The 16,817-nt window shown below is 36.1% G+C and overlaps 1 protein-coding gene across 8 annotated transcripts in view; it reads right to left on the bottom strand.

Annotated features, from left to right (window-relative positions):
- Positions 1–4,246: 4,246 nt before the first annotated feature.
- Positions 4,247–16,817, bottom strand: part of LOC127836694 (rho guanine nucleotide exchange factor 4-like) — a 139,174-nt gene continuing 126,603 nt past the window's right edge. For all 8 annotated transcript variants that reach the window (XM_052363384.1, XM_052363385.1, XM_052363386.1 and 5 more), the window contains 6 exons: positions 16,279–16,536; positions 14,449–14,577; positions 13,808–13,892; positions 8,429–8,587; positions 6,831–6,899; positions 4,247–6,090 (listed from right to left, as the gene is read on the bottom strand). In XM_052363384.1, coding sequence (XP_052219344.1) covers positions 5,921–6,090; positions 6,831–6,899; positions 8,429–8,587; positions 13,808–13,892; positions 14,449–14,577; positions 16,279–16,536 — 870 coding nt within the window. In that variant the 3' untranslated portion in view covers positions 4,247–5,920. The remainder of the gene's footprint in view (positions 6,091–6,830; positions 6,900–8,428; positions 8,588–13,807; positions 13,893–14,448; positions 14,578–16,278; positions 16,537–16,817) is intronic.

Below are 16,817 nucleotides of genomic sequence, written 5' to 3'. Positions count from 1 at the left end.
ATTAAATATTATATTGAACAAATATATGGTATTCGTTACATGTTTGGATTAAAGTTTAAAATCGTATAATGATAACGCCAGATAACAGAGTTCGTGAGATAAAGGCTGTCTGGTTAGCGCAATGGTTGATACATGCGCTTCTTACCTAGGAGACCCGGGTTCAATCCCCGTTCCCGGAAGCATGCACGTTTTGTTGGTGATCACCATACTGGACAGGTGGAGTTTCTTTCTTGTACTCCGGCTTCCCCTCACAACACAAGACCACACCAAAATTGAAAATCGTTCAGTAACAACTAAGAGCTGGAATTTCAGTTATAATTAAAATGTTCGCTCAAACTTTCGCGAGTCCAGTAAGTTAAATATGTAGAATGCTGGGACAAACTCTAGGTCCTCACATAATGAAGCCGTATGTGCAGAGGGACCTCATTAACCCATTTATGCCTAGTGTACTCTCCCATCCTTCTAAATTGGATCAATTTATTTCCAAAATAAGGGATGTCAAGTATATTTATTTCTATATTTAGAATATTTCTTAAATAAATTCATTTAAGCAAACAGCGCAGACCCAGATGAGACGCCGCATCATGCGGCGTCTCATCTGGGTTTACGCTGTTTGCAATGTCCTTTTTTCAGGACGCTAGGCATGAATGGGTTAACTTCGAAATACACACACATACAAAATAGCATTACAGAAAAAAATGGCATTGACAAAGATTTAGTATTGTACTCCATTAATTCAATCAGCAATCATCGTGATATTGATCTTACTTAATATTAATGTGGAACAATAAACAATTAATTCTGAAAACTTAAAGAAAGGTTGAATTCGAAGAATCAATTTGTATTTCAATCTTCTATTTAGTATTAATTACCAAATTTTCAAATAATTGTTCTGTTGTAAGTATGCGAACCCACTTAGCTTAAATACAAAAGCAAAGTATTAATATAAAGCTCAAATCGTCCTCACGTTATCGAATATTTATCATTTTTCTTTTCTTAAGTTAATGATTCACGTGGTTTATAGAGAAATATCAGTGAATTAAAACTGATTATCCACTGTCTCATAAAGTGAAATAAAATTATCGATAATGTTCACTGTGTGTGAAATGACGTCGTTTTCAGGAAGTTAGAACGTCGTTATTCCAGCCAAAAAATAATACAAAAATAGTGATTTGTAAACACAAATAAAAGAAATTTTGTTTGATGTGGTGGAATATCGATTTTAGTTCACTCATGATCGTAGAAAAAAATATTTTCACTCTCTGTTATCCTAGGTTAATCTATAGCTTGAAATGCGTTTATTTATAGTATGACTTTTTTACCCAACATTTTGAAGAACAAATAAATTTGCATTGCCAAGTGCTTCACGAGGGAAATCTATGTTTAAATTAATTACATAGACATTTGAAATATTACCAATGGTGTTGTTCATGTTCACATTAATGTTGTTCACATTAATGTTCAGCATCTATCTGGAAATAAACTTGGATAAGTTAAATTTTAAATAAGATTTACATTCTTATTTTTGGGGAAATATATTTCAAGTGATGACCGGAAATAATAATCTGCATGAGGTTTCTGTGGTTACTTGATATTTAGAGTATTGAAAATATATAATATAATTAGCTCGGCTGTTTTCGGAGAAAACCCGAGGTATTGTCATAGCCAGCTCGTCGTCCGGCGTCTGCCGTCCGCCGTGCTAAAACCTTAACATTGGCTCTAAAATGAAAGTGCTTCCACCTACAACTTTGAAACTTCATATGAAGATGCACCTTGATGTGTTTTACACGCCACATCTATTTTTGGGTCACTAGGTCAAAGGTCAAGGTCAATGTGACATCTAAAAAAATAAAAAAATTCTGACAAGCTTTCATTTATTCAAAACTGCACCCGCAGCCGAGCGTTGGCACCCGTTATGCGGTGCTCTTGTTTTACTTAGATGAGCGATCTAGATACCGGGTGTGAAGAAGTCTTAAACAGGCAAATACACCTTTGTCAGGCATTACACCAAAGATCTATCAACAAATAAAGATCTATACATATTTAGTGATATTTTTTGTGTATTTATAGATCTTTGATTAAATCATGATATTGGTGCTCATTAGATTCGCAACATCAAGCGAATCTTAAGCGAAACCACGATATAGGGCTTCTAGTACACGCTGGGCATCCGGATGCATCGATATACGGATGACACTCCGATAACAGAGAAACAATAGTTTCCACAGGGATAAGACAAATGAAGCAAATTTTCCTTCATTTGTTTTTAATCCACGTAAGTACAGAAATGTTTTTAGTGTAAGCTTACACGACCGTTAATCACGAAGCCATTGCTACTTCCCATGTGGCGCTATGGACCGGATCTTTTGAAATGTCACGGATAATTCTACAGAGAAAGTAGATTTTATAAGTTTTGTTAAACATACAGCTGAAAAATGTGCATTGGCGCCATTTCATGTCAGCAGCGCCACCTCCCTGGCACTGGCTTCATCTCTTTTGTGAAAATACCAAATTATCTATTAGATCGAAAAGAAGCCAATCTTTTGTGCAGGGAACAACTTGTACATGTGCAAAAAATAGTTCTATGTTGTTAGCGATTTCCTTGGGTGGAAATTTGCTCTTCACACAGACAAAATATATCGATTTTATTTTAAAAACGTCAGCATTCCACAAAGTATAAAGGTCCTCACGCTTTTGAATGGGTTGTTATTGTATGTTTACGTACACTTGTGCATGTATTTATCTTCGCTGAATCGCACTACATTGCCAGATTTTTAAAATAATGCAAAATATGTTTTTAAAATACATAAGACCTTCCTAGCATAGACCACTATCCTTGAATTTTCAAAACATCCGGTTCTTAGCTAATCGGAGAATAGCATCGGCTCATTCAATAAAGCATCGCAAAAAGAGGTGGCGCCCGTGATTACCGGCCGTATTTGAATTTCAGGTTTACAAAAAAAATTAATAAGTTAATGAGTCCGGTTATTGTAAACAGAAGTCTGAAGAGCAATTGCCACTGAGATATGCATCCTATTATTTACCGGTATCATCCTTAACAAGGATACTTACATTTTGCAACATTAATAGACATATTGGTCTATATATATATTACAATTCGAGAATAGTAAATAATTCTGTTGTTGATATTATTTCTAATTTTTATTTTTGTTTAAATATATACTGATCATCCAGTTCATGCTGATTTTTTTATGGAATTTTCATGTCCTTTTCTTGAAATCTAACGATTTTCGGGAATATCTATCGTCGCAATACTTTTAAGTCTGTCGGCAACATATTTTACCTTGATCTTCACGCTAGGGACAAAAGTCTTCAGAACCATCTCCGCGTTGTGAACATTGTTGAAAAGTTTTATTGTGTTTGATAAATACGCCTCGTTCTTGGAAAACGGAGCTTAATGCATGTGAGTAGAGTCGTCACATATTAGCCTGTGCAGTTGACACAGGCTAACCAGGGCCGACACTTTTCACTTTTATGTTTGTTTGTTTTTTTAATTTAAAGGAAGTCTCTTTTTTGCGAAAATACAGTTTAGACAGAGTGTCGTCCCTGATTAGCCTGTGTGGACACTACGCACATGTATTAAGCCCCATGTTCCAATAACGAGGCTTAAATGTGGACGTCAAGTCTGGACAACTCCATAAGCTAAATCGTGTTTGACATTGACCTTGCAGCCAAAGACACAGGCCTTTATCACTTAGATTGACGTATTTGCAGTCACTTAGAAAGTTAAATGTAATTAAAGACCTTTTTTTACTAGATTCAAGTTTGAAAGGCTTCATTTTCAACCCTTAGATACTGATGAGCAGCAAACATCATAAAACCTGAACACAGACTGTGAGTTACATGCAAGCTGTTCTGGTTTTGTGCTGTTTGCACATAGCCATTTTCTCTTTGCTTCTGAGTGGGAAATGATTAAATGTGACACCTCTTGCCACATGATGAAATTTGCCTCAAGTTATTACACATTACCTTCAAAAACAATCTCTAATCAAATATCCATAATGGGATGAAGAAACACACATTTGTTTGAAATCTCATGTAAGCGTAACCATTTCCTGTTCCAGGAATATTTGAAGATTTTTTTATAAAGAATGAGTGTTCATTAAAAGTGTGCCAAACATTGTGTATTGTCATAATTTCTTCCAATCCCCAAGAAAGTAATTGTTGAAATAATTAGTTTACAAATATTCACCATATTTCAATCAGAAAAAAATCTACAACAATCCAATTTTAAGTATTTTTATTGTTGTCGTGAGTGCAACTCAAGTTTACAAATATTTCCTCAAAACAGTAACATAGATTTTATATTCTCACATTCAATAATGTTATTCAATGTACAAAATTAAATCACTTTACCACACGCAAAATAATTATAATAATTAAGTACAAATAAATATGCAATACATAATGCATTCAAATACATTGAAATCTACATCAAAATGTACAATTTAAATAATTACATAAAGGCCTATTTTATATATAGATGCTTTAGTAACTTGTGTTATATTTTACAAACAATTAATTACCAAAACACAATTGATGGCCAAAGGACCATTTAATTTAATAGCACTTAATATTATCCTCTATTTTTTTATACAAAAACTTTTTCATCACTATGTGTTGCATTTCAGCGTCATTTTAAAGTTTCAAGCTCTGATGAACAATTTCTGCAACATAGTTTTTTTTAAAATTATACCATTGTTTGTTCATAAAAGAACTTTTTGAAAGCAGGTATTTTGTTAAAACTCTTGCATTAATCTTTGAGATAAATTACTTCTTGGTTGACTCATCCTTCAATATTTTGTTAGTACAAACATTCATTATAAATATCAGTACAAAAAAGGTTTTCAGAACATTTTTTGAGGAAACTTACATGCGTGATATAAGCACAGATGTAGGGCCATGAAAGCATGTCTGCGATATTATCACACTGTCTTACAGGATATTGATACGAATAAACACATTTACTGTGATATGATCACAAACATAATACAAGTTTATCTTTCCTAAAACCTTCAGAAGTTAGGACACATATAAACATGAAACATTTATGTCTCAGACATGAGCATTATAATACACGATAAAACATTAACAATTTGAAAAGAAAGTTATTGCACTTTAGCCTGTCACCTTTCAATGTGACAATAGAATAAAAATTGTGATTTCATTGATTTAAAAATATTTGTTCAACAAATAAAAATTGATTGCCTTTGTTATGCATCATTTCAATGGATTGCCTGAAGCATTTTAGAACTGTGAAACAACAGAAAATAAAGGCAGCAGGTTAAAATTCGTGCTATATTTTATAATGATTTGTTCAACTGTTATAGTATTGAAATATCCATTATACCATTAAAACATATTACTATTTCATAGTATTCAAAGTATTGCTGGAACTTGCAATTGAATTAAAAGCCTGAAATTAAACGTTGAAGAATATTTGACAGGAAAACACTGACTGAATCTCACACAATTACCTCCATTTCAACTTGATAAAAAACCTTTAATACAATATCATTAAACCGCTGAAATAAAGTTGTTATCACAATTCATAAAATGTTCCTTAAGTCTTCTCTATGCATGTCATTATCTAATGGTTGTATCACATACTGGTATTGAAACCATATTTTCACCATTTATAATATTGTCTGATTTTGTTTTGTTACATAAAACCATGAGATAATTATGACTTGTACTTGGTTCTAGGCGACCAAAGTACTGGAGATGATTGCCTATTTACCGTAACAAGTCAGTTTCTATCCCTGCCTCCCATTTTGAATAAAATTTAAACATGATTTATAAAATTTGTTTCAAGTCTTCTCCATCCCTGTCATTACGGAACAGAAGTATCACAAAATGTGCTCGAAACCGCATTTCCAATAGAGGTCACATCCTAAACTCATCTCTTGGTTTTCTTTCCCCCGCCAAGCTTCGACCAGAACCCCTTCTTGTCCCCTTTGCTGTCGCTGGAGGAGATTCGTTGCCGTGGTAACAATGAATATCCAGAGTCCTTGAAATCCTTGTGTAGGGAGAGCTGACCGTGTAAAGGGCGCCGGGACGAGTGCTTGTCTGTAAAATGGCGTCAATCAATACAATAATATTGTATCTGAACAATGCAAGCGCTACTGATAAGGCATTAAATGCTGTTTTCTGCTTATCAGTATCATACTCATGGGATTGTAAATGAAGCCTTTAAAACTTGAATCTAGAAAGAAAGGTCTTGAATTAAACTTGATTTTGTAAGGGACTAAAAATGTGCGTCTCTGGGGGCTGTTTCATCAAAGATCATACGATAATCTTAATTTACGACCTAATTTTGGAGACTGAAAATACAAAAGCTGTATATCAATATGCATTCAAAATATAAACCATATGTGAGAAAACAATTAAATGAATATATATACGGAAAAATAATAGTAATATTATTTGGTGTTTAGTTAAAATGCGTCTTTGAAATATGTGTCGTATTCCAATTTTGTCGTACTATCGTTGATGAAACGGACCCCTGAATGGTAAATGGTTAACAAACCATATAAAATGAACAGGCACTCAGTGTTTTTTTCTGTTTTTTTTTTGCTAACAAATGCTTCAAAAATGAGATTTAAAGTGTTTAAAATATTAAATTTAATAAAGTGTAACATATAGAGCTGAATGAAAGAACAAAATGTTGATAAAAAAAAGATTTTTTTTTTAAACCTTCAAATGGGAATGTTTAGGTCCCATTTGGGAAAAATATATACTTTTTTGCATTGGGAATGGGGCCCTATACCGGCCCCAATTTTGAACGAAAAAAACACACACTGACTCACCTTTCAAATTGGAGTGAGATCGCACTTTGTTCAATACCGTCTGCTTCCAGTGGTCTGGTACACAGAAATCTGAAACAAAAAACAAAGCAATAATTTAAATTGCAATGCTTTTAGAATTGTCTTAACAATTGGTTTAGACTTAACAAATCAATTAGTAAGTAAGTGAATTATCCACCTGTGCCTATCATATTGAAACTTTTCTCTTTCATTCAACAAATAGTTATACTTGTTAATTTTAGGACAAAAGTTTTGACTGTAAGGGTTTGGCCTGTGTTTACCTCTGGTGCAGAATGCAACAAACCTTTGCAGAGAACTTAAATAACATATTTAATACCGAACACAAATCCTGTTAACCTTGTGGTATCAGTGAGAATTTCTGAGTTCAAAAAGGGGTAAAATTTGCACATGCACACCCTCAATTAATAATAAGGAACAATGAATGAAAGTTTGAAAGCCGTAAATTAAAAAGTTTATGAGAATGCCCCAAGACAGGTTTGTGTCTACTGACAGACAGGCAGTCAAACAGATGTCCATGGTGATTCTATTTAACTCTTCCCCACTCAAAAGCAAAGTGAAAATGGCTATGTGCAAACAGCATAAAAGCAGAACAGACTGGGAGTAACTTGCAGTCTGTTCAGGTTTTATGCTGTTTGCTGAAGCTTTAAAACTTGAATCTAGTAAGAAAGGCCTTTAATTAAAATAAAAGATCTACAGGGCTACAAATGCGTCAAAATAAATATCTAAGTTAAACCTCCATTAGGATTATTAGTAAAAGTTGCACCTAAAGAGAGGCACATTTTTTTTATAGCACATGGTCCGTTATTGATGGCAAGGAATCAATTCTAAACTGTGTGACCCCAAACAAATGTGTGAGACACAACACACATATGATATATGCAACATTTTGCTGGTAGTTAATCACACATTGTAACAGGAACAAATTAACAGAAAAAGCACATAACACACAAACACCCACCATTTTCCTCTCTATCTATCAAAAGCTGTCGCTAGAACAAACGTATAAGACACAACACACAAACACGCATTATTTTCCTGGTCCTCTTTCACTCACTGTTGCTGGGACAAATGTAATCAACAACACACAAACACCCACCATTTTCCTGGTCCTCTATAACTCTCTGTCACTGATCTTGTATTGCCTTTGTATTGTATTGATCTTGTATTGTAACACCAACCATTTTTCTTGGCGTCAATCAAACACCTCGTTAAAACAAACGTACGAGCCACAACCCACAAACACACACCTGGTCCTCTTTCACACACCATTGCTGGAACAAATGTACTACACAACACACAGATATGCACCATTTCCTGGTTGTCTATCAAATGCTGTGGCTTAAGCAAATGAACAAGACCCAACACACAAACACACATTTTTTTACTGGTCCTCTATCACAAAATGTTGCTAGAACAAAATGTTCTAGACTCAACAAACACCCCAAATTTTCCTGGTCTATCAAACACTGTCAATAGGAAAATGTACTAGACCCAACAAACAAACACCAACCATTTTCCTCATCATTTATCAAACACTGTCGCTAGAACAAATGTAATAGACACAACACACAAACACCCACCATTTTCCTGGTCCTCTATAACTCTCTGTCGCTGATCTTGTATTGCCTTCAGCCATCGCTGCTTGGTTGCCGCATTCTTTGCACACACCAGGTACCACTTGTCTTTACGTGTCTCATGAAATTTCCATGCATTCTTCACAGCTGTGTTGTATTGGTGGTCTGCGGACAAGCAACAATATGTATGACACTAAAAATAATGATACTCAGGGCTCGCGCTGTCATACGCTATTTAAATCATAATCTGCAAAATTAGGAATTCCTATTGAGAATTAGGCTCAAGAAAATGCCCTTTATCCCCATAATGCCCTTTATCCCCATAATGCCCTTTATCTCCGTAATGCCCTTTATCCTGTAATGTCCTTTATCCCCATAATGCCCTTTATCTCCGTAATGCCCTTTATCTCCATAATGCCCTTTATCCCCGTAATGCCCTTTATCCCCATAATGCCCTTTATCCCCATAATGCCCTTTATCTCCGTAATGCCCTTTATCTCCATAATGCCCTTTATCCCCATAATGCCCTTTATCCCCATAATGCCCTTTATCTCCGTAATGCCATTTATCTCCGTAATGCCCTTTATCCCCATAATGCCCTTTATCCCCATAATGCCCTTTATCTCCGTAATGCCCTTTATCCCCATAATGCCCTTTATCCCCATAATGCCCTTTATCCCCATAATGCCCTTTATCTCCGTAATGCCCTTTATCTCCGTAATGCCCTTTATCTCCATAATGCCCTTTATCCCCATAATGCCCTTTATCCCCATAATGCCCTTTATCTCCGTAATGCCCTTTATCCCCATAATGCCCTTTATCCCCATAATGCCCTTTATCTCCGTAATGCCCTTTATCTCCGTAATGCCCTTTATCTCCGTAATGCCCTTTATCTCCGTTACTATAATGCCCTTTATCCCCATAATGCCCTTTATCCCCATAATGCCCTTTATCCCCATAATGCCCTTTATCTCCGTAATGCCCTTTATCTCCGTAATGCCCTTTATCCCCATAATGCCCTTTATCCCAGTAATGCCCTTTATCCCCATAATGCCCTTTATCCCCATAATGCCCTTTATCCCCATAGTGCCCTTTATCTCCATAATGCCCTTTATCTCTGTAATTTTCTTTATCTCCTTAATGCCCTTTATCCCCATAATGCCCTTTATCTCCGTAATGCCTTTTATCCCCATAATGCCCTTTATCCCCGTAGGGTTCCTGCAGCCCCAGACCCCCGGTCAATTTTTTTCCGGATTTCAAATTTGGGACAATTGACAACCCTGTTAAAAGTATTATTTACTATATTGAAAACTGTAAGTTTTATTATGATATGTGCTTGTTGTCATTAAAAGAAATATAAAAAAGAGATGTGTTTGTCAGAAACACAATGCCCCCTATTGCGCCACTTTGAAGCCATATATTTAACCTTTGACCTTGAAGGATGACCTTGACCTTTCACCACTCAAAATGTGCAGCTCCATGAGGTGCACATGCATGCCAAGTATCAAGTTGATATTTTCAATATTGCAAGAGTTATCGCAAAACTTCAAACAAGGTTAAAGTTTTAGGTTAAAGTTTTGGGACAGAATGACACACAGACAGACAGAATGACAGGCCATAAACAATATACCCCTGATCATTCGATCCGGGGGCATAACAAGGTCATAGTATATATTATTATAATTTGATTACCAGTTTTAGCAGGCTGAACTATTTGAAATTGTGAACAAACGGGCTGCTAGCTGTTCAAAATTGCAAACAAATGAGTCACAAACTTTTTTTAATTTTCAAAGTCTGAGTCAGGAATCCCTCATATTTGTGAAAAACAGCCATTGTCAAAGAAGGAAAAAAAGCCCTGCAGTAACTGCACATGCTAATCTGGGACGACACTTGAAGCATATGCAATAACCCAGATTTTCCAAGTCAGAGACTCAATTAACCATTTTCTACTTAGATACTATTTTGATGCATTTAGTTGTCCCTTTATAATAGAATGTTACATTAAAGTAAAGATCTGTCTTACCTAAGATTCAAGTTTTAAAAGCTTCATTACCAACTCTTAGATACTGATGAGCAGCAGACAGCATAAAACCTGAACAGACTGCGAGTTAATCGCAGGCTGTTCTGGTTTTATGCTGGTTGCAAAAGCTATTTTCACTTTGCTTGTTATGGGGGAAAGGGTTAAAAGTAGTCTCTTTTAAACAAAACAGGCTGTCAAGTGACCTTTTTTCAAAAAGTAGGAAAAAATAGGAACTACTTTTGCAAGAAAAGTAGGAAAAAAGTAGGAAAAAGTAGGAACTTTTCCCTCAAAAGTAGGAATACATAATACTAATCTTTTAGACACAGGTCCAGGAAACATAGCTTGAAACAGAGCAGGAGTGCCATCACATGTTCTGTATGGATACCCACTTGAAGCTAACTTAAGGGCCCAGAAGATTTCAGCCTTTTGTATCTGTTCCTTGTGTGATGGTTGTACTTGCACACAGATAAGATTTATCCCCACCACCCTGAGAGCTGCTTGGCTTTGGGGCACTTCCACGCTTTTGTGAATTATCATGCATGTATTTCATGTTTTCCTTGTGTTTTTATCCATCTGCATGACTTATCAGTTGATTAGCAGAATTACAACAAGATGGACTTCATTTAGACAGTACAATCTCTTGCAAACTCATTGCCGGTATCTCTCTTGCACCATGATCCAAGTGTTTTTCCACTGTTGTCCAACTTTTCCATCCATGAAGGGTTAAACTTTGTTTTCCCACTAGGCATTTTAGCACTTATGGTGTATCTATGATAATTAAGTTTCAAGCAAAACTACCCTGATAAAGAAGTATAATTAGATGCTGTTCATTTTGGTGTATCATCAAATAAGTGGTTAGAGGTCTTCTGTGTATCGATATAAAAATGGTAATTATATTGTGCATGTTATATCCTTAAGCAGAAGACCAAATTTATTTAGTGATACACCAACTTGTTGTTCAAGATTAATACTAGTATATAAAGCAGTGTCAATGCTCTGCTACAGCTACATTGTGAAACCTTTAACATACATGCCATACGTCCCGGAATGTCCGGGACAGTCCCGGAAATGAAGAACTTGTCCCGCTGTCCCGGAAATCTGTCAAATGTCCCGGAATTACAAAATACATACATACATGTACCTTATCTTAGGCTTAACTGCACCTCAAATCTGTGTATATCTGCAGCGTCTCCATGACAATGCCTACCCGAATAGGCAGACTACGCTACGTGTCAAAATCGATCAATTAACAGGGGTCCTGTTATCAAATCGATTGTCTCACGTTTGCGGTCAAACCGAAAAGGCGGCATTGTTTAATGTGGTTGTTAATTGACTTTAATCTACTATGTCATTATTTCCCACTGCGTAAGGGCAAATGATAGTTGTTCACACATCTGAAGTCCAACATTGCAGAGTAAACAATTAAAAGCAGTTTATGTTCGCACGTTTAACCGACAAAGAAGTTGAGTAAAAAAGTAAGCATATAAAAATGTTATTGTGATTGGTTGTATGTATTGTGAATTGATTTGAGTTGACGATCTAACGGTACTGTATTGTTGTATTTTTTATTATATAAATGTTATAAATGAATAAAGGCGTATCAACAACTACGCGTTACACACCGGTCTTAATAACAATAACGCAGTGACGTCACCATCTATGTTTAGAACGCTTACACTGAAAACACGTGGCTTGTATCTAGTAACGGAAGTAGTAATGTTGAATTTGACGTTAATAGATCAAGTGTATTCCGGATAGACTTTCGAACTTTTGCAATGAACGATGCGAAACAAAAAAAAAACGTACCAAAAATGCATATGTCTATAAATATCGCAACATATCATACATGTCCCGGAAAATCGGCAAAAGTCCCGGACAATTTAACTCAATGTCCCGGAATTGGTCTGAAAAATTATGGCATGTATGCCTTTAAATTGACAATAGGGTGCAGTTATAATAACTTAAGTTATGTTCAAAATGACTGGTCATTGCAGAGCAGATTATGCAACTGGAGATAGGACCTTATCACCTGACATCTTTTATGACATCATTGATTGGGCAATGAAACAGTTGCACTACATTGTTTATTCCAGTTTCAAATAATGGTTTTTACATTATTGATTACTTCGCCGGAGTGTAATAATGCCGTTAAATAATTTTAATACTACGCTGTAACACCTTGAAGTTACCTTACTAGCTATGGCATCATTAGACAAGAATTGTGTTTGTCAGAAACACAATGCCCACTATTGCGCCGCTTTGAAATAAAATTTCAATATATCATTTGGCAGGTTCAGAAAATATCTCCCTTTTAAAGCTTATTACTTCCCTTGGATTGTACTTTTTTACTTTTGAACTTGAAGGATGACCTTCACCTTTCACCACTCAAAATGTTCAGCTCCATGATATACACATGCATGCCAAATATCAAGTTGCTATCTTCAATATTACAAAAGTTATGGCCCATATTAAAGTTTTCGGACAGACACACAGACAGACAGACAGACAGACAGACAGACAGACAAACGGACTGACAGTACAACTGCTATATGCCACCCTACCGGGAGCATAAAAATGTATCAGGACATTTAGGCTCTGTGCATTTATCTTTAATTACTAAACATGATGTACCTATGATATTAATAGAACATCATATCTGTTGTCATGTAATACAGAATTTATTACATTATATTTGTAAATGATGAAAACTCTTTTAAGTTTTATCTTTTTCCAATAACTTGTGTAATAAATTCCATATTTCATAACCACTCATACAATACATGTATCTCTATATCTCTACATTCCAAACAGCAATATCATGTAAATATGCATAAGGTTTGGTCAAATTGTTGTCAATAGAGACAAAATAAAACTGGAATAAACAATGGGTGCCCTCAGCTCTTGCATCACTGGGAACTGTGTAAGGTATGTGAAGTCTGCAGTGTACAAATGCTAAGGAAGTAAACAAGGCACTATTGTTACTTAAAAAAAAAATGTCAATATTTTCAAAAGTTACATAAGAAATAAATATTTATGCATGCTTCCTGAAGAGGTGCTAGCAGACAGTCAGCATGGGTTGTCAGGTCTCATCTAGATGAATGCACATTAACAGGGATACAGTCATGCCATTGATTCATTCATCCTGCAAGTTTACTAAATAAACTCTTAAAAAAAAATATTCGCAATTGAAAATGAAAAAGTAGGAATAGTAGGAAGATTTGGTAAAAAAATAGGAAAAAGTAGGATCCTGATGAAAAAGTAGGAAATAGTAGGAAAAAGTAGGAAAAAGTATGACCGCTTGACAGCCTGACAAAACTCTAATCACATTGCTTCTGAGTGGGAAAGGATTAAATTCCGCTGCATACCTTTGCCGTCCTCCAGATCGATGACATCACAGTGGTCAAGGTCAATCCGACCTTTGTAGATGAACACATGTCTCTTCAACAGGTCCTGAAAGAGAAAACAGAATCATGTCTCCGTCTGTGCAGACATTGGCCTAGAATCACACTATAGTCAATATTCTGACTCAACTATGAGTTTTTCTCTGTTTTTTAACTCTTTCAGTGCTGGAACCGAATTTTGATGGCCTTTGCAAACAGTTTGGATCCAGATGAGACGCGACAGAACGTGGCGTCTCATCAGGATCCAAACTGTTTGCTATTCTGATAGTATTCTTTGAAAATAATTCGAAGTAAATGCTAATTTTAGAACTTCAGCAGACAACATTTTAGCAGAAGACAAATTTCCCAGCATGCTAAGGGTTAGATGAGATTGACAATAATGACCAATTTGGTGTTCATAAAGACTTTTTTGAGTTTTGAGTCTGACTCAAGCCTGAGTAAGAGGGGGTATATGGGCGTATTCTTATATCTTAGATGTTTAGATTATTCATGCTCTGAGTGACATTCTCAATATTCAGCTGAGTGGATAATCAAATCTAGTCTCTAGAGTTGAGCACAAATATTGAGAATGTTCATCCCACAAAACACCAAGTGCCCAGGCTCACCTTCTTGCAGTAGATGATCTGGTGGTCAAAGAGGAAGAAGGCTCGTTCCTGGGCCCAGCCTGCGCTGTTGACCTTGGTGAGCTCCCCAGAGAAGATCAGCTCGGAGCTGCGCTCGAGGAGGTCCCCACCCTGCAATGAAAGACAGCAAACCTTTGGGCTGTGCTCTGTGAAAAGGGGATTTAAAGCATGTACGTAATCTGGGATGACACTTTACGCATATGCATTAAACTCCCTATTCATAGAGCATTGCCCATTTGTTATTATATACTGGTGAGGGAAAATAGTACTTTATAGGTAAGATTAAGTGATTTATATTGAGCACATTTGTATAATAATTGGGCGCAATCAATATGCCAAATGGGTAAAGGCTGAGCGAAGCACTTAAAGCTAGCTACAGTTAAAATTCATCCACATGTAACCTATAACGCAGCCTCTTTCGGACCAACAAAGAAGCCAGTTTAGATCTCCAAGAGTTTCAATAATACTTCCACTAGCCTCCCCTCCACCTACCTTGGCATTATTGAAAAGCTTATAACTTATCAACACTACTTGTCCTGTTTGTTTCTGTTCGTTGTGTTTTAAACTATTTTATCTAGTCTTGTCATGTTCTAGTCAATTGTTAATTCATTAACCTTGGTACAAATGCCATCAATCTTGATATTTTCATTGTGCAATGTTTATTCTGCTGGTTGGACAGGGGTTGTCCAACTTCATGTCACATGTTTCATGTATAAATCTGTATATCTTGGTTACTTATTTCAACCAGTATACCTTGGTTACTTATTTTAACCAATAAAACGTCTGGCACCTGTTTGTTGCCCGGCAGTATCAACCACTTAAACGTGTTGTGTATTCTTAAATGTGACATGAATGAACTTCGGAGGCAAATGGGCGCAAATATATAGAGGATGTATACAAACTTCAGCGAGAGAGGGGGAATGTTAATATAAAAAAATTTAAACTTCCCACTCCGAGAAAATCAGGACTTTATGCATAAGTTTGAAGTGTTGTCCAAGATTGCACGGGCTAATCAGGGACATTTGTGCATACAGTGGGGTCCCAGATTAGCCTGTGCAGTCCACGCAGGCTAATCAGGGACAACACCTTCTGCACAAACAGGATTTTTGCTGAGAGGGGACTTCCTTTAAACAAAAATCCCAGAATGTGGAAAGTGTCCTCCCTGATATGTGCCAACTGCAGAGCCAAATCTGGGATGAAACTTTATGCACATGTAGTAAGCCCCCTTTTCTAAGGGCTCAGATCAATCAAAAAATGTGTGAGGGGAAATGGAATTTCATACCAAGAACAGAACATAATCAATAAAATATTGAAAATCAAAGCTTTTTTTTTACCACCCTCCATTCCTTGTTTACATCCTTTTAACTACCTTTCTTTCTCTTTACCGAACCTTTCTCCCATCCCCCCAAACAAACACACTTGCCACTTCACCCCACCCCCCACTCTCTTTACACTTAGCACACCTCCCTACCATATAAAAACTCAGTCACAAGTCTACCTGCTCATAAGTCTGGGGCTATATACTGGTATTAAATTTATTTGCTATTTTATGTGTCAGTTAAACATCCCAAAGCAAAATAAAAAAAAAAAAAATCACAATATGAAAATAAAAATCTCATTTTGATTTCTTTTTAAATAAGTGCATACTGGTTATACATCAATTTTATTTCAAATATGATTTTGTTTTTATAATTGAAACTATCATAAATTAGTTTGGAAATTATTTTTTGATAAATTGGTGGACTTTACATGCCAACAAATTCTGAATCCATTAATTTCATTTTCCCAAAATGCCCTGAAAAAGGTCTGTACCTCCCAGTCGACGACACTATGCTGCCAGGCTGCTATCTTCTCTATACTCTCCATCTTTCTCTTGCGCTCGTTGATTAGTCTCGCTATCTTCCTCATGGCTGACAGGGCCGCCTGGACGCGCCCAAAATCCGGGTGCTCTGGAGGGGTGTATTTTAGAAGTTCCGCTAACTGCAGAGGGTACTTGCAGATCTTCTGGACTGGCGTGAGCAGGAAACCTTCCAGTGGGATCTCCACTAACTCTTGCAGCAGACGACACGCCTGGAAAATTGTTTGTATTCTTATACATTTTTTTTCTATTTTAAATATGGAGACCCTTGAAAAATATTATTGCACTTTTTTATATTGAGTCCCATGAAACATATGATATAACATGTAGTAAAGTCTTAACAGACAATAAAATCAATCTTGATCTTTGCGCAGGAAACTTTACAGTGGAATCTCAACTAACTCATGTAGCAGACTGTAGTTTAAAATTTGAATATTAAGATCCTTGAACGTATTTAATGTAGAAACAAGAGTTCCGCGGTCGGAGATGACCG

Source organism: Dreissena polymorpha, chromosome 6 (assembly GCF_020536995.1).
Source record: "Dreissena polymorpha isolate Duluth1 chromosome 6, UMN_Dpol_1.0, whole genome shotgun sequence".
NCBI classification, from domain to species: domain Eukaryota; kingdom Metazoa; phylum Mollusca; class Bivalvia; order Myida; family Dreissenidae; genus Dreissena; species Dreissena polymorpha.
The sequence above is the reverse complement of the archived record's forward strand: the minus strand, read 5'-3'. Positions and strand labels throughout refer to the sequence as shown.